At 37.7% G+C, this 22278-nt stretch overlaps 1 protein-coding gene across 1 annotated transcript in view; it reads left to right on the forward strand.

Annotated features, from left to right (window-relative positions):
- Nucleotides 1-22278, forward strand: part of LOC149563779 (phototropin-2-like) — a 411881-nt gene that overhangs the window by 181596 nt on the left and 208007 nt on the right. Inside the window, exon 14 of the mRNA XM_089826907.1 lies at nucleotides 2955-3039. Coding sequence (XP_089683033.1) covers nucleotides 2955-3039 — 85 coding nt within the window. The remainder of the gene's footprint in view (nucleotides 1-2954; nucleotides 3040-22278) is intronic.

Consider the following 22278-nt stretch of genomic DNA (forward strand, 5'->3'; position numbering starts at 1 on the left):
CATGTTATTGCACTTTAAAAGTTTATTAATATGTTTATTGACTTGAGTTAGGATTAAAATGCATATAGGTGGGGAATTTGAACCCAAAAGCACATACATGCATTTTGAACGTTGTGTGTTATTCTTCCCTAAAAACTTGTCATTACTTCTCCAATTGAAGCTTTTTGATATATTAATGCATATGGTAGGCTTTTATGCCTCCAAAACACACGCTTTTCTCTCCTAAAAGTGCTCCATAACTTATATTTGCTTGTGAATGCATAGAGATGGTGATTTTTAAGTCCAAAGCATATGCTTTTACAATTGAAAAGAACATCATTACTTTTCCAACATGCATTTAGACCAAAAAGCATATGGGTGGCAATTTTGGACCCAAAAGTACATGTTTTCTCTTCCAAAAAGTGTCTTAAGTGATTTTATAACCAAAATACATAAGGGTAGCGATTTTGTCTTGAAAAGCACACACATTTCACTCCAGAAAAGCACATCTTTACTCACTTCTGCAACTATTTTTGATTGGTGGCAATTTTTGACATGAAAGCATATGTTTTATGCATCAAAAAGTGATTCTTTACTTCTTTTTAGAAGTGTTTATGTTTGCCCAAGCTTGGGTGGTGATTTTTAGCTAAAAAACACATGTTTTTGACATGTGAAAACTCACCATTTAACTCCTCTAAACCAACTGAGCTCATCCGAAATATCAAAACACCCCTAGAATCATGCTCACACAAACTCGTCATGCCAACAATAATTGCACAGCTAGAGAACCCAAAAATGGGAACATTACAATGTATATCATGTAATAATTTGTATGATAGTCTTTGGACTTCATCTGGCTGGTGATGGAGTATTACAACGTGCTGCCAAAAAGCATATTATATGTTGTTACTTATCCTATATCTCTGACAATCTATAATGTGACAGATATGACAATTCTTTTGATGATTGTGATCCATTGGGCTATCCCATTTTGGAGGGGAGACATGATGCATTTAAAGGATGGCAAGTAGTGAGGAAGACGTACCAGGAAAGACTCTGAGTGGGGTTGGGAGGACTGATGAAGGTTGTCATTCCATGCACCTAGGCTAGGTGGAATGACTTGAGGTTCCTTGTATGATCTCTCAATTGGTGCTCCATAATGACGATGTGTTGGATAAAATGTGAAGGGAATTTCTTATGTTGAATATTATAGTAGTGAATTGGAATTCTATTTGCATAATGTTGGCATATATGCTTATTTATTTTGTGATACTAACTGGATTATAAGATCTATATAAGGATACTCAAGTGACATCTCCCACTCCCAAGCACTATTCATACCCTAAAGGAGAATTTTAGGGCAGATTGAGTCAAGTCCAATAGTCGACATTACAGTTATTTCAATCATGTTAGGACTGTACAGAATTTTGGTATCCCTTCACATATCAATCTTGCATGCTTTTTTGTTATTGAAATTCATCATAATAAGGTTTTGCAATGTTTTCAGGTTGCAAACTTAATTATTTTGACTTGCGAATGAGAATAATTTTTAGATGAATTGAATTTAGCTGGTTTCATGATGCTAATGAGATCAGTAATACTCAAGGGTAAAAGGTTTAGCAATAAAAAACTACAAGCACACCTTGTTTTATTAAATGTCTTGTAATCTTTGACTTCACACATCTTACTGAATGCTTTATCATACAGAAGTGTATCTCTAAACTGTTCAAAAGCACATCAATACAACTTAGTCTTTGATAATAATTTGACAGGATAGTTAGTAAAAGGCTTTTTTATTTGAACTATTTATTTGTGTTCATATTCAGGCATTGTATTTTCCATCGTTATCATCTGTTCTTCATCTTGTCTTGCTGAGCCTACCATCAGAGACATGTATTCAACCAGCTACAAACTTTTCTTGATATCTCAATTGCCATGATTCACCCGAAACATATAATAAAGTAGCTCACCCGAAACATATAATAAAGTAGCTACAAAATCTGTTGAATATCACCTGTTTCTAGCAACCAGAAACATGTAGTAAAGCACAAGAAAACATCCTCTAAATATCTCGGCCGCATCATGTGCAGGTTACATCTGGTCTATCTGATGAGAAGCATCTTAGTTTGCCAAGCAGAATTTGAACTTCAAACCAACAATTTTTTATATGCTCATCAATCAATAGAATGAAAATGTCTACAAATGATCTGGAACTGTGGAGATGGAACATGAAGTTTGAATTACGTCTACATAAATTGCAATGTTCTTGAAGAAATGTGAACTTAAACCAGAAGTGGTATCCAAGAAATAGATGATTTATCTATCCAAAATTGACATGAGCAAAGAATCACAGCTATTCACCTTATAGTCACTCTGGGTTTGAGATTGTTCAACATACAATAATTGCAAGTTTCATCTTAGCAATTTCTTATGTATCACAGTTGCAATTCTTCTATTTGCATTGGTAGATACATTTTAATTAGAAGTGCACATTTTCAGAAACATACTGTAGAAAATAACTTCATTAGAGACAAATGGAATATGCACCAGTGATCCTTTGTTTTGTATTATGAAAATGATAAAAAGATTGCCAAAACAATTATAGCACTCAGCTGTGTGTCTTGTATTTCTTATTCTTGGGAGTTCTACTCTATAATTTTGTTTTGCATGTCTACTTGATATTTTAGATCTTATAAGAGAGACAAATTGTGCAAGGACAAAGTATATTTCTCGACGTGATTTATAGTTAGAATCAACAAAGACATCTAAAATGCTCTAGAAACAAGAATCTTTTTAATTCTTGAATACAAACATGATTTTCAAGTCAAATAAAATGTATATATTGCAAAATTGTTTTTCAAAGGATAAAATTAATTAAATGATAGATTGTTAGAAGCTTTCCTAGAGAAAGTGCATACAAACTCTAAATGAATATTGATGATTAATTGGATAATTGTTTTATTTTATTGATGCAGTGTACATTTGGTTGAACTACGTGGTACCAATGAATTATATGCAATGAAAACAATGGACAAGGCAACGATGCTAAATAGAAATAAGGTTCATCTATCACCAATTTTCGGATTCATAATACTTAAAATCCATTACTAGAGTTCAAAGTTTCCTTTTTTGGTATTTTAAGTAGATAATCATTTGACTAAGTTGAGGGCAGATCTGACTAACTAATGCTATAATTTAGTGGATAGCTTTTTCATGGATTCTAAACTCTATAAGTACTGGCCAAGTGTCTAGTATTCTAGTTTTTAATTTAAGAGTTTATTCAAGTATTACTCGCTAGTTTTTGCAAACCCTAGAAAAACACAACTAAAATACCAATGCAAGTATAACATTGGTTAAAATGTGTTTTTCGCACTTTTCATTTGATATAAAGCCATGCATTTTTTTCTTGCACTCCTTATCCACCATCATTGAGGTTCTTCAAAATCTACCAGCCCTTCGTCATGGTTATTGTTTTCAAAAATCTTGAGTATTTTCTGAGATTTTGCCAAGTCGAAAATTTTAGACTTGCCTAGTGCTGTCCGAATTCATGTTTGATGAGCTATTATTTTTAATCAAAAATAAAATTATTTTTTTCTTTTAAAAATAATGATAATTTTTGCTTTTCTTTCTTTTAAAAAAGTTTTCATCTCTTTCTGCATATTTTCTGGTTTTGTTAACATGCGCAGAATTACTAGCACTGGATTCATGATTTTTTCAAGCCCTTTACACCCAAACCATTTTCATGGCACATGATCTTGCTGGGTGATTCCCCCAGAATTCCCAGAAAGTACTCCCAGATCTAGCATACATTCAGGATGGAAATTTTGTTTACTCTGTGGAAAGATAGAAATGCTGTTTTATTCACACATAGCTTTTTGGATGTTAACATTGCAATGTACACTAAAGCTTGTATTTGTAACAATGTTATTATGCAGATACAGGTGCAAGCTAACAAAGTTTCCCTGGTAGTTGCTCACCTGCAGGAGCTGCTCAACCACTGGGGCAATGCCCCTTGCACTGTGGCTCGAGTTCCTCCAAATGCCTCAGCAGACACCTTGACGCCTCGTGGCCACCGGTAGTGGTGCCACTCCTCAGGTTGCCACTCGCACACTCCGTGCTCGCAGGCCTCTCGCCACCGCTCTCCCAGTGGTGGGGCTGGTAGCTGGAGGCGCTGCTTTGCCTCCCCACCCCGTGGTGGCTCTGGCTGGTCCCCACCTCCTCCTTCTAGCGCTCGTCGGGATAATGCTGGCAAATGGCCCTGCCTGGCGCTGGTGATTTCTCCTCCGTGGCCTAAGGTCAAAGATGCGGAGGCTGCCACTGATCCCCCTGCTGCGGTTGCTCCTAATGATGGCTGGTCTGTGCCCAGCCCGCCCCCCAATCCCAGAAATGATTGGGGTTTCAATGACAAAGATGATCCTCCCCCCTCGGCTACCACTGCTTTGGCAGCCTGAGGTTGCTATATATGTTTTTTTTTTTATGAATAGTTGTTTTTTCCTGCTGATGCTATGTGTTTAGTTTCGGCTTAGGCCGCTTGAACTCTCTCGACCCCCGGACCCCTGTTTTGTGAATTGTATTCTAAGTATATTTTTTTAATAGAACAGGACTATTCATCAAAAAAAAAAAAAAAATTTCATCTAAATTTAAGTTTTGGATCTGTGAAGAATATAACTTTAGTAAGCTAGAGTTGAGATATTATAAAGATATAACAAAAGGCAGCATCGTGCTGGACCCACAGAAAGTAAAGATACATGTTTAGAGATGAAGTTTGGGAAATTACTGTTTATAGATAATCTAACGATTATCTTTACATCCATAATTACTATGAGTTGACATCACAATTTTTAGATAATCTGATGATAAACCATATATCAGCTAAAAGAGTTTTTAAGGAGCTACAGGGGTCTTCAAACAAGCCTTGTAGATCCAATGCCCATCTTTTATCCAAATCTGGAGCCTGGGGAACATCCACTAGACACTGCCATACAAATACTCATCTTCCAGAATAATGTTTGTTAGTAATAACCATATATCCAAAATAATAAGAAAAATTCTTGCTATAAGAAAACATGGCAACCAATCCACTAAATTCTAGTCTAGATATTGCATGAAGTATACAGAATCAATCCAAGACATTCTACCAAACAAAAGATGAGGAACCTTCAAAATAGATGAGCTAAATGCAAAGAGGTAAGAACCAACTTTTCTGAAATTTAGCACATGAGAGAACAAAACCATCTAATTTCTGAGAGCCGTCACTTCCAAAAATATCATATTGAAGGCTTACAAATCCTCATTCAATATGTTGACTATAGGCATTTCAAGGATATATTACACCTCGTTAAGAATGCCTCTCACAACTTAAAGAATTGTGATGATATTCTAAATAAAATAATAAGATCTACCGAAAATTATATAAATCATCCATGGTCATAGGAAAAAACAGCCAGCCCATGCATTTTTTGTAGCTTCTCCTTCAATGAGAGGTGTTGGGTGGATATTTTGCAACCGATAGTTTTGGGTAAAATCTAGTCCCACAATAGGTATACCAACCGCAACATGTGAGAAAGAGTCTTTCTTGCCTTAAAGGAAAAGGTCCCCCTTCTCACCGTTCTTTGGATCAACTCAAGGTAAGCAAGAAGTTGAGAGATTTTAAAGGGTATTACTAATATTCTTTCTTCTTAGCTTTCAGAACAGAATCCACTTACTTGCAGAATTAGTAATGGACAAGATGAAATTTTGAACTACACTTCTATCTAGAGTTGTAAATGGTGATACCAATAAACTAACGCTAACTCAAAGGCTAGCTGAAAGCGTACCTGTTTGGCTCTAAGTCCGGTCTTAATCTACGCTATAAGAATAACCTTTACTATTGGGGCACAAAGACTTCCAGAAGTAAAGAATTCTAACTATTTTGTGAATTAAGAAAGAGATACAAGCTACAGTCAAAGCTCCTAGTCTATATATCTCCACAACTGCCTCGAGTCAAAGCTTTGACTTCGATTGCTTCCTAACTCTATTCTCAATTATCAAGAATGCAAAACCACATGAATCAAAGATAACAAATAAAAATCACAGTCAAAGCTCCCAACTTGCACAAGTAACAATTGCACTCAATCAGAGTTTAGGTTCAATTGTTTCTTTCTATTCGCTTTTCTTTCAAAATAGCACTACAAAATCAAAGTTATGCGTGCACAATTTTTCTAAGGCTCTCTTGCATACAATAAAAGATGGTTTTACAATAAGAGGGGCACTCCTTATATAGGCAAAGGAGTTGAGAAAAAGGAGGAAAAAGTGGGAGCAATTCAACCAACTTTAACCCGGTTTAACTAAGAAGAGAAATTAGTGGATTACATGTCATTACACATGTAAATCATATTACATGTAACTACACATTTTCATGTAATACATCTTCAATCTACAAACATGAAAAAGAAGACAAATAACGATCTTAAAGATTGTCGTTTAGTGCCTTGAATTTGATGATGGCATCACGCACTGTAGGAAGATTTGAAATCTCCATTGTCTTTGATATAGCTTCTATTCTCACTATATCGACATATGCTAATTTTACAACCTTAGAATTTGCCGCGAAAGAATACTGCAAGTACTTTGCTAAGGATTATTACAAAGAAAACTTATTCATTGTATGAGAACCAAAATCTTCAAAATCTAAATCAGCAGTGACCCTAATTGTATATTTTGAAGTCATCTCTTCAATTGCAACTAAGCTATCATTTTCATTGAGAACTTGACATAATTCTAGTCTCTATTGCTTGACAATTTGATAAGATTGCTTGCAACTTTGTTACAAGTTTTCTTAATGTTTATTCTCTATAGCCTATGATTCCATGACATCGGTAGAACATTTCACAAGATGGAACATCACATGTGACCATGGTGTCCAAATCAAATTTGGTGATCTCATCCCAATTATGTAATGTACCAAGCTAGCGATGGAGTGATTAGTAGATTGTTTAACAAAATGTCTCTAATTATGTTCTTGAATGAGGTCTGTACAGTGAGGGTAGCTGTCTGGAGTGAGCCGTACGATGGAGAGGATGAGTTGCAATGGTGTATGGATGAGTCTGGAGGATAGTATGGTGAGGTGCTCTAACCATGGTATAGGAACAATTGGAGGCCATATGGTGAAGGCCGTATAGAGATAGGTAAGGATACTGTTTTGTCGTACGGTGAGGGTGGGAGCAGACTTTGGCCGTACAGTGAACAAGTTGGCCATACTTTGACTATGCAGGTTGTACAATGACCAAGGCTAGTTGTAAGGGGTGGGAATTGGAATATCGTGCAAGGTGTAATACATGTCGTACATTGATATCAAGCAACCGTACGGGGTCCTATGCTTGGTTGTATAGTGGTGGAAGTTGAAGGAGATGAAGGCCAAGTGGCTGTATGGTGGGGAAATAAAGGGGCTGGGCATGGGCCATATAGTGGACAAGGTGGACACACAGTAGATGAACTTCGTGACGGAAGAAGGGGATGGTGTATTGGTAAGAAGGAAGTGCTCAGACCATATAACGCAGAGACCCAATTCATAAGATAGAATCAACAATAGAGATTAGAACACATATCCTTCAATAATATTTGCCAAAAGATGTGCTCCGACTTGCCAGATCCAAGCGAAGTAATACATGCAACAACGGAATAGGGTGAGGGTTGAATCCCACTGAAACCGCACGAGCCAAATAGGGAAGATCTTTCACTTCCGAAATGGCGAATTACAAAGAACTCCAACAGGAATTCGTAGTATAGAGAAAAATAATCCAAAAGCATACCGACTATAATCTACAAGCCATGCTTAAATACCCGTCGGAAAACTTTCCGAGGGTGTACAAAGATAGCCGATGACGACACAAACTACGGAAACAAAAATAAAAATGGGTCTGAGATATATTAAATCAATCGGGCTATTACAAAAGTTTGATTTATTATTTATTTTATAACGAGAACATTACAAATTATTCAGAATTTATTTTAGAGTATCAACGTCCTCACTTAAAGATGTAATCAAGTCATGTAGCATTTCTTTAATCTCTCTGATACGTTCAAGAATTCTGACCGCATCTGTAATGGTCTAAACTCCTTCAGTGACAACTTCTCCAAGCCAAGTTTTCCTTGCTTCCATGATCTGTTTCTCTTGGGATGGATGAGATGTAGTGGTTGTATGTTGCAGAGACTATTGTTGAATAACCTCATGTAGGCAAGCTACTTCTTGCTTAAATTGATTCTTTTTCTCCTACAACTTGTGATTGATCTTTGATACATTAGCAAGTGCATTATGAGCATCTTGTAGAGAATTCAACCGAGATTGCTTACCAAGTTCGATTTTGGTGAACTTGTAATTTGAATGGTTAAGTTCTTCAACTAGTTTGTCTACAAGTGGTTGAGCAACCTCCACAAACTTTTTTTTTATTAGAATCAAGTACAATCCTTGCAACAATTTTATCTTGCAAAGATTTAGACTTGGTTTTCTTAATAGGAAGATTATCCGGGGGTAGCACAACTTTCCTTCTCTTCATAGTAATCTTGCCTATCCAAGCAGGGAAACTAAAACCCTTATCCGTTGATTCAGAGCAGTAACAACCATTGACATTGATCTTGATTGTGTTTCTGTAGTAACTATACAAGCTTCAATTTGTATTTTTGTACCAAGAGGTGTTTGTGGAGAAGACTTTATCATGAATGCTTCAAAATTGGTTATTGAAGTATCAAGGTGGGAAACTTGACCTTCTGTGAATTTTGGAAAATCCTCAAACATATTCCCCAAGTTCTCACATTGTTCATCTATGAGAATAGGAGGTGTTGTTGAGGAGATAGGAAGCGCCAATTTATTCACCTTTGAAGCATGGATGGTAGATGTGAAATCAGTGGAGAATAAATCCATGTCATAGTCCACGACATTAAGAAAAGGTGTTTCCTGAATAGGTGGACCTTGTTGATTTATTGGTTGCGGAGGAGATATGATCATAACCTCTCTCTCCTCTTCATCAATTTCTTCTTCAGATGCAGTTTCTTCTTTAGCTTTCTGCTCATCAGATTCTTGAGCTTGCAAAAGTGCTTGTGAGGGTTCTTGAGATGACTTAGACCCCTTTCCACCTTTTAACTTGAACTTGAGTGATTGCGTTGCAATAGAAGAAGATGCACCATCTTTGTTTGACATTTCCAACTGAGATTTTCTTCGAGGTGGTCCAAAACTTCCACAATCTAACCCAAGCTTTGGATTCACTCTCTCGAGACTTTTGATCTTCAACCATTTGCTGGTATTCACTAGGATAGATTGAAACCTATCGAAAATGGATATACCTTTTTGCTACCACTGTATAGGAAAAGAAAATTTCTTATCAAATCCAGCATGATGGTATTCTGGATCAAGAATATCACCATCATCCTCTATCTGAAGATTAGATTGAATTTCAACCATGTTAAGATCAATGATTTTTTGTACATTAATCATGTTGTAATCCATTCTCATAATATCTGGTTCTATGTGCGAGTCAATCCATACATCCTTCATGGTATGAACATGAGTAAATGCCCTCTTAATTATTGAATGCATTCCTCAATAATCAAAATCAATCCTAGCCTTGAATCTTTTTAGTGTGATAAGCTGAAGTTTTGCCTCCATATTCTTTGCCTTATAAATTGAATTAATCATATATTGACCAATTACCAAGGGTTTGGCTATAGTGATACCAAAACCTGGCCTATGTTGAGAATTATGGTAAGAATGTACTTCCATGAGCTGTCTGGTCAATTCCATCAATATGATCTTATCTGTAGCATATCTTGGTAGAGTATATGGTTCTCCTTTGAAATAACAACTCTCAAATAATTGAATATTGGAAACTGTACAAAGATAGCACCAAATTGATTAATTCTATTCCACATTTCATGTGACACTCGCTTGGTTACGAACTCTTTATCAAACAAACATCGAAAATTTCCAAAGAAGGCATCTTGGACTCTCCTGAAATGATATTTGTTGTGTGATAAGGTGATTTGATCATAGTAGTCCAAGAATAGGAACTTGTAACTGGTCCCCTTTGGTGGAAAGTACCAAGAAAGATCCTATAGATGCAACGATGTAAACTAGGTAGGAATTCATATAGAATGGTGTCAAGGTCCCTGCATTAAGAAACTGCTCACAAATAGTAGTGCTCATAAGTTCTCCCCAAAAGATAGGTTCTTCATTATCAAAGATTTTGAAAATGAATTTATACATTAATAGCTCAAAGTCACTTGAATCTTTGAGGCCGTATATCTTGTAGAGAAGAGTTATCAAGTCCTTGCATTTGGAGTTGAAATTTGACCTATGAATGGTTTTAGGCCATCTTGAAAAATTGCTTCTTCTGACCTTTAACCAATATGCACTTACATACTTTTGATAATCCACCCTCTTTCATACCACAACACTAAAGACATATCTTGAGACAAATCCACACATTGCATTTTGAGAAACTCTAAAGATTTGTTCAATAACCTTTGGATCAAGGCTAATGATGACCTTTCCATTTGTATTATTTATTGTCTTGGTTTTTTTGACTAAAATTTCGTGCACAACCCAAAACAAATTTTGGTTCCAAGGCAGCCATAGGAAAAGTAGATACCAAATGAATATTACTTTTCTTGATGTGCCTCATTTCATTTGTTAAGGTAGATTCAACCTTTTGCAAGAAATCAGCCATGTCAACATGCCCAATCTTTGTGTTAGAAACATTATGAAGAGGTGACAAAACTTGAGATGCGGTCGCATGAGGTAACTCTTTGTCGAATTAGTACTTCATCTTTCCTTTAGACTTTGTGGGTGAGGGCATTTGTTGTGCTACAACATGAAAATCCCAAAATTTGAACACATCATCAGAAGGTATTGATTCCATAAAAGTGTTGATTCTTGACAGGCAACAAAGGTTTGGAGTATGGATAGAATACTTCAAAGATCTAATGTGATGATCTTGAAAAGAGATAGCACGCATGTGCAAGGTTGAAATACTACTTGGGAGGATGGAAACATGTGTAAAGGATGAGTCATTAGGTAAAGGTTTGAGGAGTGAATGTTGGAGACATGGGAATGCGTGTAACTAATATTTTTTGACTTTAAAAGAGTGACCTTTAGCCAAAAATGGGTTCTCAAGATGTCTTTACACATAAAGTAGATTACACGTAAATGTGACATGTGATTGGGTTCGAAGGATGAAAATGCATATAAATGTGGATCGAGGGTGAGATTTCATGTAATCGCATGTGGAGAATGAGATGTGGTGTGCCATGACATGGAAAGTGGAATTACATGTAATTACTTTTAAAGTGTTTTTGCATATGTAAGGAATGGATGCAATGTGCCTTGGCATGGAAAATGAATATGGAGTGAAATGAAACATGCTCAAGTTCTTGGGAGAGAACTTGCAACTTCTTCCAAAAGAAGAAAAACAAGAAAGCAAGAAAACAAACAATGAAGAAAGCAAAAAAGAAACATTTACCTTTTGTTTTTGACTCAAACATGCCAAGAGGCAAGTTACTTTAAAGTGCGAATTTGAATTTGGAATTTGGGAAAGATCTAAAAGTATGAAAATGAGAATTTCCATCATATTTAAAGGAAAAAATACACTATTCATGGTATTTATATGGACAAGTGTGCAACATCAATCTAAAACATGCATGAAAATAGCATGATAAGCATAGATTAATGAGCAAAATGGAAAATGCCCACTTGAATATTAATGAGCCAAAAATGGAGGGGAAAGAAGCTCCGACTTTGAAAAATTCTCAAAACAAACTTTGACCCCTTCAACCTTGCAATGATGAATTCAAAATAAGCAATAGAGAGCTGTTTTTGATAAATATACCCAAAAATGTGGTCTTTAATCACCAATGCATGGGTCGTTTTTGGCAAAATGCTCAACAAGAACCCGTTTTTGGCAAAAATGTGGATTTAATCTGCCCCTGCATTCAATGTGTTTTGTATAGATTGATAAAAATGTGACCTTCAATGATTAAATCATGCACACAAAGGCAAAAACAACCTATGTTTTTGCCAAAACGTGATCTCCAAACTCCAAATGTGGATGTTTTGGGAAAACTGTGGATCCAAATGAGCATGAGACAAAATGTTTTTTGCATAGATTGAGATGCCAAATGCATGAAAACGCATGAGGATGCAAAAATACCTCTAGAGAAAGTGATTTCAAATCATTTCATGGAGAAATCTGGTGAACATCACAAAAAACGTGGTCTCAATGAGCAAGAGCATGAACATTTTTCCTTCAAAAAGTGGTTTCTATGAGGTCATATGCATGTTTTAAAAACAAATCGCACTATTGAGGATAGATTGCATGTTTCAAAAACATGTTAAAAAATGGCCTTTAGTGCAAATTTGCACTCTCTAGGGTTCATTGCACATTTTGAAACAGTTTGAATAAGCAAGTCTCACTCTTGGGGAGTCTTTGCACATTTTAAAACATATGTAATGACATGTTTTATGTGTTTAAAAATGCCTTTTAGCTCAAAATTGTGGTCTCTAGAGGCAATTGCACATATTTATGTAAATGGGTTTAAAGCCATGCTATACACAACTTAAGTGATGAATTAAGCACATGTCAATTTAATTTTTGAATAAATATTACTTAAATGGGTCATAAATAATATTTACACTATATATATTAATATATAATGTGCAAATAAAAGTAATATTTATTAAGATGTTTTGAATTAAAACTAAAAAATTAAATCAAAATATATAGTTAATATAGTCACAAAAATTAAAAAGCAAATCAACTTAAGAATAGACCATAAAGTGCATTATAATCACTTAAAACATAAAGTGAATTTATGTTATATTTTTCAAATGGTGAATGTTAACATTTAAATATAACATGATATTTTAATTCGTGTAGTTGTACCTGGAAGACCACTTTTTGGACACTAAAATAGTCATATCTTTTGATTGGCAACTTCGATTAATCCCTAAGATAGACTGAATCGAAGGGAAAATCGAAAACAAAATGACTTGAGCAAAACCAAAAGACTAAAACCAACAAACACATGCTCAAAAACAAGAAAAAAGACATTGAAGGATTCAAAAATCAAGCATAGGTTCAACAAATAGAAAAACTAAAAGGACTTGATAAAAGTCTTCAGTAAAAAGATTCATTATATCAATTGAAGTTGATTGGTTGATCAATGTTATCCAATTAAATAATGAACTAACTTAGAGAAATGCAAAACTAAGTTGAAAAAGTTTCCTACTATTACCTATATTTTATGATGACACAATGTAGGGCAACAAGAGGGGAATCCCATAATATAATTAAGAGTTACCTACCTTCAAGCTATGTACACATCACTTTTTATCTCCTTGTTTCAACATTAAGAGTAATGATTGGTTTCATATTTGTAAGGTAAGAACTGATTTCATATTTGCCATCAATGACAATATTATCTTCTTTTCTTTGACATTTAATGATAGCATTTCCATCAGTATCACTATAGCCAAGCCCTTGGTAATTGGTCAGTATATGATCAATTATAAGGCAAAACAATGGAGACGGAACTTTAGCTTATCACATTGAAGAAATTCAAAGCTAGGTATGATTTTGATTATCGATAAATGCACTCAATGATCAAAAAAGTGTTCACCAAGGTCCATCGCATAGAGGTCATATGGATTGACCTGTAAATGGAGTTGGACATCATGAGGTTGTGCTACTATAGACTCACACTGTAGCATATCATTCATCTTAACATGCTTGAAATCCCATCCAATCTCCAAATTGAAGATGATGGTAATAATCTTGATCCAGAATACCATCGTGTTGGTTTTGAGAAGTAGTATCCTTTTCTCATATAGTGGCAGCAGAAAGAAGACATTTTTATTTTTGATAGGTTTCAGTCTATTTTGCCAAATACCAATAAATGGTTAAAGATCAAAGGTCTAAAGAGGGTGAATCCTAAGCTTGGGGTAGATTATGGTAGTTTTGGACCACCTGGAAGGAAATCTTAGCTGTAAATTTCAAGCAAAGATGGTGCATCTTCCTCCATTTCAGCTAAATCCCTCAAGTTTAATTTGAAAGGCGGAAAGGGGTCTAAATCTTCTCCAAAGCCTTCACAAGCACCTGTGAAAGCTCATGAACCTGATGGGGAGGAATCTGGAGAAGAACATGATGAGGAGGATGAAGAGGAAGGAGAGGTTATGATCATATCTCCTCCATGGCCAATAAATCAGCAAGGTCCATCCATTCAGGGAACACCTTTTCTGGGTGTCATAGATGATGATGTGGATTCATTCTCCACTGTTTTCACTCCTACCATCCCTACTTCAGAAGTAAACACATTTGGCGCTTCCTATCTCTTTAGTAACTCTTCCTAATCTCATAACTGAGTAGAGAAAAATTTGGGGAATATGTTTCAAGATTTCCCAACGTTCACAAAAGGTTAAGTTTCCCAACTTGATACTTGAATAACTAGTTTTGAAGAATTCATGATAGAATCTTGTCATCGGGTAACTCTCGGTGCAACTATATGAACTGAAGCATGCTCAGTCACCACAGAAATACAATCAGGGTCAATGTCAATGGTTTCTACTATCCCTGATTCAACAGATGAAGGTTTTAGTTTGTTTGCATGGTTGGGCAAGATCACTATGAAGAGTAGGAAGGTGCTGCCACCAGATAATCTTACTATCAAGAAAACCAAGTCCAAATCTTTAAAAGATAAGATTGTTTCAAGGATCATAATTGATTCTCATATGACTAACTTTGTAGAGGTTGTTGAACCATTGGTGGACAAACTAGATGAAGAACTTAACCATTTAGATTACAAGTTCACCAAAATTGAACTTGGTAAGATATCACAGTTCGGTTGTCTACAAAATGCTCATGATGCACTTGCCAATGTATCAAAAAGCAATCATGAGTTATGGGAGAGGAATAATCAGCTGAAACGGGAGGTTGCTCGCCTAAACGAGGTTATTCAACATCAATCTTCCCAACATGGAGTCACTACATCTCAAATACCTCAAGAGAAGCAGATGATGGAAGTGGCAAAAACTTGATTTGGAGAAGTTGCCTCTGAAGTTGTTCAGACCTTCACATATGTGGTCAAAATCCTTGAATGTATCAAAGGTATTGAAGAGATGTTGCATGACCTGATTGGATCTTTGAATTAGGAAGCTAACACCTTCAAGGAAATTTTGTGTGATTGTGATAAAATTGACAATTCTGTTTTGGACGGCCTGATTGCATGTGATGATGTCCCATCTTGCGAAATGTTCTACAGGTGTCACGAACTCATGGGTTACAAGGAAGAGATGTTGAGGAATCTTGTAACAAAGTTGCAGGCAACCTTAGAAGATTGTCAATCAATTGCACCTGAGGTAATGTGTGACCTAAAACAAATGGGATGTCAAGTTCTTACTGAGCACAACAACTTGGTCGAAATAGACAAGATGACTTCAAAATATACAATTAGAGTCAATGCTGATCTAGATTCTAAAACTTTTGGTTCTCATACAATGAATAGGTTTTCTTTGTACAAATCCTTAGCAAAGCACCTACAACATTCTCTCATGGAAAATTGTAAAGTGATAAAATCAGCATATGCCAATGGAGTGATAATGGAAGCTATATCGAAGACAATGAAAATCTTAGATCTTCCTACAATGCATAATGTCATCATCAAGTTTAAAGCACTTAAGAACAATCCTTAGGATTGTTTCACTTCTCTTCCGTCTTCTTTGCTCTCTTTTTCAAATTTGTAGATTAATGAGGATGTATTGCATGAAATTGTGTAATTACATGTATTATGATTTGCATGTCCTTATGACAAGTAATCCAATAATTTCTCTTATTAGTTAGACCAGGTCAAAGTTGGTTGAGTTGCTCCCACTTTTTCCTCCTTTTTCTCAACTCGTTTTCCTATATCAAGGGGTTCCCCCTCATTGTAAAAGTCATCTTTTGGTGTATGCAAGAAAGCTCTGCCAAACCTGTGCAAGCATAACTTTGATTGTGTAGTACAAAATTGGAAGAAGAGGAAATAAAAGAAGTAATTGGATTCGAAGCTTTGACTGGAAGCAATTGTGATAGAGAAAATTAGAAACTTTGACTATAGTTTGTGCCTATTGTCTTTAATTCATGTTATTATTGTGTGTTCAATAATAGAGCATGGTGAGTTAAGAAGCAATTGGAGCCAAAGCTTTGGCTAGGAGAAGTTATGGTGATACATAGACTATAAGCTTTGACTATAGCTTGTGTTACCATCTCAAATTCGCAAAAAAAGTTAGGATTTCCCTACTTCTAGAAGTCTTTGTGCCCGAATGGTAGAAGTTTTTCTTATAGAATAGATTAAAACCAAAATTAAGTTATAGAATAGAGATCATCTACTTCTGGAAGTCTTTGCACTCCAATGGTAGTAATTTTTCTTATAAATTAGACAAACAGGACTTAGAGCCAAACTAGTACGCTTTCAATCAGCCTTTGGTTGGTGTTGGTTTATCAGTATCACCATTTCTAGCTACTAGATAGAAGTGTAGTTAGAGATTTTATTTTTTCTATTACTCACTCCGTGGGTAAGTAGATTCTTTCTTGAAAGTTAAGAGGAGAGAATATTGGTAACCCCCCTTATGAATCTCTCAACTACTTGCTAATCTTGAGTTGATCAGAAGAACGGTGAGAAGGGGGAGTCTTCCCTTTAATGTAGGAGAGACTTTGTCTCATAAGTTGTGGCTGGTTATCCTATTTTGCCACTGGATTTTAACAAAACTGTCGATTGCAAAATATCCACCCAACAGATATCTTACGATGTCTATGCAAATTGTTATCGATTATACTTTATATGGTGGATGTTCATATGGTAAGCAGTATAAGAATGCATGTGCACATACCTTAGGAACATTTTGAGTACATGGTGAATGTTATGCAAATTGATGTTCAAGAGGCTATCACATAGAGTACTTGGTAAATATCATATGAGATTACATTTTGGAGGCCATTACTCACAATATTTGGTGAATATTTCGCGACTCAACATTTAGGAGGCCATTGCTCAAAGGGTATATGGTAAATGTCATATGAGATGACATTTAGAAGGCCATTACTCCCAACATCTTTACTTAGAGTATTTCGTGAATATCATATGTTGATATTCTAGAGGCCAATACTCATGATATCAAATGTGATAGAAAATTGTTGAATATCTTCTTTTCAAAGATATTCTTATCTTTGAACATTGTGACTTTGAATGTTGTGTGGTAGGCCCATAGCGCTGAAGGCAACTTTTTTTCCCAGTCCACTTGTTCTAGTCCACATGATTTATATATGATAGCCACAAAGATTTTGTTCATCTTTTTTGCCTGGCCATTGGCTCTTGTGTAATATGGACTCGACAATGAATGAAAAATCTTGAATTTAGTTGTCACTAATCTGATCACGTGATTGACAAAGTGACCTTCTCTATCACTTGTCAATTGGATGGGTATGCCATATTGTGTGATGATCTGCTCATATAAAATTTTTGTGCTGCTTATTGCAGATTTGTCTAGTAGTGCCCGTGCCTCTACTCACTTTGTTAAATATTCAGTGGCCACTACCACGTATTGGCAATGTCGGACCCTACTCGCCTTCAGTGGACCCACGAAGTCTAGTCCCCATTGTTCAAATAATTCTTGAGCATGGGAAGGGTTTAACGGCATGAAGTCCTGCTGAAGTGGTTTGCCTGTTCTTTGGCACGTATTACAGCTTAACACCCATTCCTGTGCATCATTGTAAAGTGTGGGCCACCATAATCTGATAGGCAGGACCTTCCATACAGTTGTGTCGGGTCCCATGTGGCCGCTTGCCGTACCTTCATATGCCTCCCTCAAAACACTTTGTACTTCTTCCATGACACATCGCCTTAGTACTTGGTCTGGGCCCATCTTATATAGGAGGCCATTTATTAGTTGGAAGGTCCGACTCCTTAATACTAGTGTCCGTCATTCGCCTAGCGGCATCTCCCTCAAAAATTGGGATGTGGATAGATATTCCCAAATAGAGTTATATCATCTTGGAAGGATGGCGATCTTGAACAACTGTACATTCGAAAAATCATCATTGACCCCTTCTAGCGGCTCTCTTGATTTGATTCGAGAGAGTTAGTCAGCATTGATGTGACTTTTCCTCGGTCACACAATAATGGTGAAGGTGAACTCCTGCAAGAGTAACAACCATCTACTAATCCTTCCTTGGATGATCCATTTGTTCACTAGGTACATCAGGGCCTGGTGGTCTACGTAAAAGGTGAATGGTGTAGCCAAGTGGTAATGTCAAAACTTTTGTACAAGGTACACCATCCCGAGGGCCTCCCTTTCAGTGGTGCTGTAATTCTTTTCGGCTTTTGAAAGTAGTCGTTTTGCGAAATATATTGGGTGATCAAGGCCATGGTCACCAGTTTGCGCCAATGTTGCACCCATGACGAAGTTAGAAGTGTCCACATGGACGTGAAACTCCTTGTCCCAATTTGGATATGCCAAGATAGGTGCCCCCAACAACCTATTCTTTAACTCTTTGAAGGAAGTGTCTTGCTCAAAGCTCCAGATGTACGGTTCTCCCTTCCGTGTCAACTTGTCGAGGGGAAGAGCAATTGGGCGTAGTTCTTTATGAACCGTCTATAGTATCCAATGTGCTTGAGAAAAGATTTCACTCCTGTTACCTCTACCTGGACTTCCATTTCAACAATCACCCACACTTTGTCTAAGTCGGTCTTCAATCCTGTTTGGTACACAATGTGCCCAAGTAATTTGCCTTGAGGAACCATGAATTGACACTTTTTAGGGTTTAGTGCCAGTGCTGCCTGCCGATAGCTTTCCATAAATTCCTGGAGTGCTGCCAAGTGCTTGTCCTGTCCACTGAAGATGGACCAATCATCCAAAAATGCTCAGAAGTTGCCTATTGACATTTTGTCAAAGATGTGTAAAATGATTGTCTGAAATTTGGTAGGTGTGTTACACAATCCGAAGGGCATCCGGTTGTAAGTGTATACTCCATCCTCCACTACAAAGGTAGTTTTCAATTTATCTTCGTCAGCAATGAAGATCTGGTTATAGCCAGAGAATCCATCCATGGAGTACATCTCGTGTGCTACCACTTCGAGAATTGTGTCTATGAACAAAGTGGGGAAGGGATCTTTTACCATGACAACATTCAGGCACCGAAAGTCCACACATAACCAGATTTGGTTCCCGTCCTTCTTGGATATAACAATTGGTGATACCCAATCACTTGTTCGGACTTCGAATATTATGTTGGCTTCCAGAATTTGTTGTATTTCCCTCATGTGTGCCACATAGTTCTTTTTCATTTTGTACGGTTTCTTTTGCACAGGTATGGCTATGGGCACCAAAGGTATGCGGTGAATGCACATCATTGGTGGGACCCCTTTTAAATCCTTATAAGTTCAAGCAAATACATCTTTATACTCCATGAAGATTTTAAAAGCTGCAGCCTTCAGTATAGGGTTCCAGTCGTCTCCAACAAGTATGTTTCTCGGGTTTTTTGTATTGCCAAGATTGGTGGCCTCCACTGATGGCTCTTCCTATCTAATGGCTTTGCCTTCAAAGTGATGGGCAGGACTGTCGTTGATATCTGCATTTCCTTCTTTGTATTCCACAAACTCTAGTGGGAATACCTCCTTCTCTCCTTCATGTAAGAATGGAAGAGCTCATAGTCTTCCATTTGCCAATGGAAAAGTGCATTCATTCTCATCTCCTGAACATTCCTCTAATTCCAAAATGCCTTCGTCGTTCAAATCCATGCGGACTCTTCCCTCATCCATCTGATGTTCTTCGTCTGACTCGGACTTTGATGACAATGCCATTTCTTCACTTACTATTTGTGTTCAAAGGTCAATGGCAAACTTTTGCCCTTCGCTTTCCATAGATAGAATGTTCTTTTTCTGAATGTGATTCACCTTGGCTAGCACCAACCATCCTCTTCCAAGAATGGCTTCATATCCCTTTTTCTTCAAGGGAATCACAACAAAATCGAGCACAAATGGTTGTGTTCCAATGGTTACCTGTTGAGCCACCAGGGTCCCTAGTGGCTTGATCCCTTGCTGGTTGGTGCCAAATAGGTTGAATGTGGTTGGCCATAGGGTTGGCTTGTCGAGTCTCTTCAATGTCTCCTCAGGAAGGACGTTCACCCCAAACCCACCATCCACAATTGTGTTCGTCAAGATGGTTCCGAGGATTCCCATCTTGACCACTACCAAGTGACAACCATTTCTTTTTGTCAACAACATGGTGTCTATGGCTGACTCTCCTGGTAAAGTTGCTTGTTCATTCGTCTCCGATACCGTTGGCAGGTTTGTTTAAGTGTTTAATGATGTCGTCCTTAATTGTGGTACTATTTGCAAGAGGTCTTGAAGTTTGATGGGCACCTCCATTTGCAACATCTAGTTCAATAAGTTGTTCTCCACCTTCGTTCATTCAGAAGTAGTTCCATTGATATCTTTTCTACCCTTCATTGTCCTTTCTATTTCTTCTCATGCCTCCTACAGTCTTTGCTTCTTGGTGCGGGGATTTGGATATTGTTTACCGTACAGGTAAAGTAAATGAACGCATATAGACAATAATAGCAAAATAATATTTGCAATAGTAGATTAATGATGATTTACAATGATCCCAGACGAGATATAAATACTACCGCCGAACCTTCCCGAAGGAGTCTGTCGGCCACAAATATTCTATCCGCTACAAACTATTTACCGACGACGTCGGCTACAGAATACAAAATACCACCGGACCGTCGGCTACAGAATACAGAAACACTGCCGGACCGTCGGCTACAGAATACAGAAACATCGCCGGACTGTCGGCTACAGGATACAGAAACACCGCCGGACCGTCGGCTACAGGATATAGAAACACCGCCGGACCGTCGGCTACAGAATACAGAAACACCGCCAGACCGTCCAGTCGGCTAACACCATCCCCCCCAAAAAGAAAAGTCGTCTCCTGACGACTGACAAAATATCTGAGACAAATTAACAAACAAAATACATTAACAGAGTGACTACAACAAGAGAAATCTGCTTCTGTCACATCACTTCCAAATTCATCCCGTTACATCTGTAGCCTCTGCTAACACAATACTGTCTCCTCAAGCTGACCTTGATAGCCACCTGTGCTGCTTTCTCTGTTTTCAATTCCTCGGTACCCTGAGCCAAGTGTCGCTGCACTACCTCTAACTGGATGATCAGCTCCTCCCGAGCTCTCTACGCATCCACCAAGACAGCCTCACAACCAACACCTGCTCCCACTGCCTCTGGTACACAGAAAGTCCATGCCTGCAGCAACTTCAACTCTTCTCAACTGGTTAGACTCCCACGACTGATATCCGCCACGACTGGGGTCCAGGGGCAGCGCCCCTCGCCACCAAGACCAAATTAGCACTTCGAAACCCACACAAAAATGCACGGAACACACCATTTCTATCATTATCTGCCGATTCTGCACTCTTTCTGGCAACCACGGATGCGTCCCCTTCCCTTTGGCATCATCTGTCACTCATTCTGAACAACTTGATTCTGTCGTCGTCTTTTTTTTTTTTTTTTTTAAAAATTTATTTTAACTGCTTCCTCTACAATCCACCACAAATCCCTCTGCACACATAAATTCTTCTCCCCGCACTCTTCTTTATGTCTCTGTTTCCTCGCGGAAGTTTGGCTGGAGGGGGGAATGGAGTCTGGCGGGAATGTTTTTTTACCCACGGCCTTGTCCTCAACCGCGGCCTTCCTGTTTTCACCCGCGGTCTTTCTATTTTCACTCGCGGTCTTTCTTCCGCTGGCGGCTAACTGGGCGAGGATTATGTCCTTCCTGCGGGAGTTTGTGTTTTTATTTCTGCCGGAGGACAACTTTGTGCCCACGGACAACTGCCCACAGGGCTTTTAAGAGCCCGCGAACAGACTGTCCGCGGGACCTTGCACTCCCGCGGGGTTTCTTTGCCCGCGGGACTTTCAGTGCCCACGGTCCCATGGGACTTTAACTGCCCGCTTGTCACGCAGGTGACCCGGGTTCGTTCCCCGGCAACGGCGCCAAATGTTTACCGTACAGGTAAAATAAATGAATGCATATAGACAATAATAGTAGAATAATATTCGCAATAGTAAATTAATGATGATTTACAATGATCCTAGACGGGATATAAATACTACCGCCGAACCTTCCCGAAGGAGTCCGTCGGCCACAAATATTCTATCTGCTACAAACTATTTACCGACGACGTCGGCTACAAAATACAAAATACCGCTGGACCGTCG

The sequence above is a fragment of the Cupressus sempervirens genome, chromosome 4 (genome assembly GCF_028749045.1).
Source record: "Cupressus sempervirens isolate cs-2001-9-10 chromosome 4, ASM2874904v1, whole genome shotgun sequence".
Taxonomy (NCBI): Eukaryota; Viridiplantae; Streptophyta; class Pinopsida; order Cupressales; family Cupressaceae; genus Cupressus; species Cupressus sempervirens.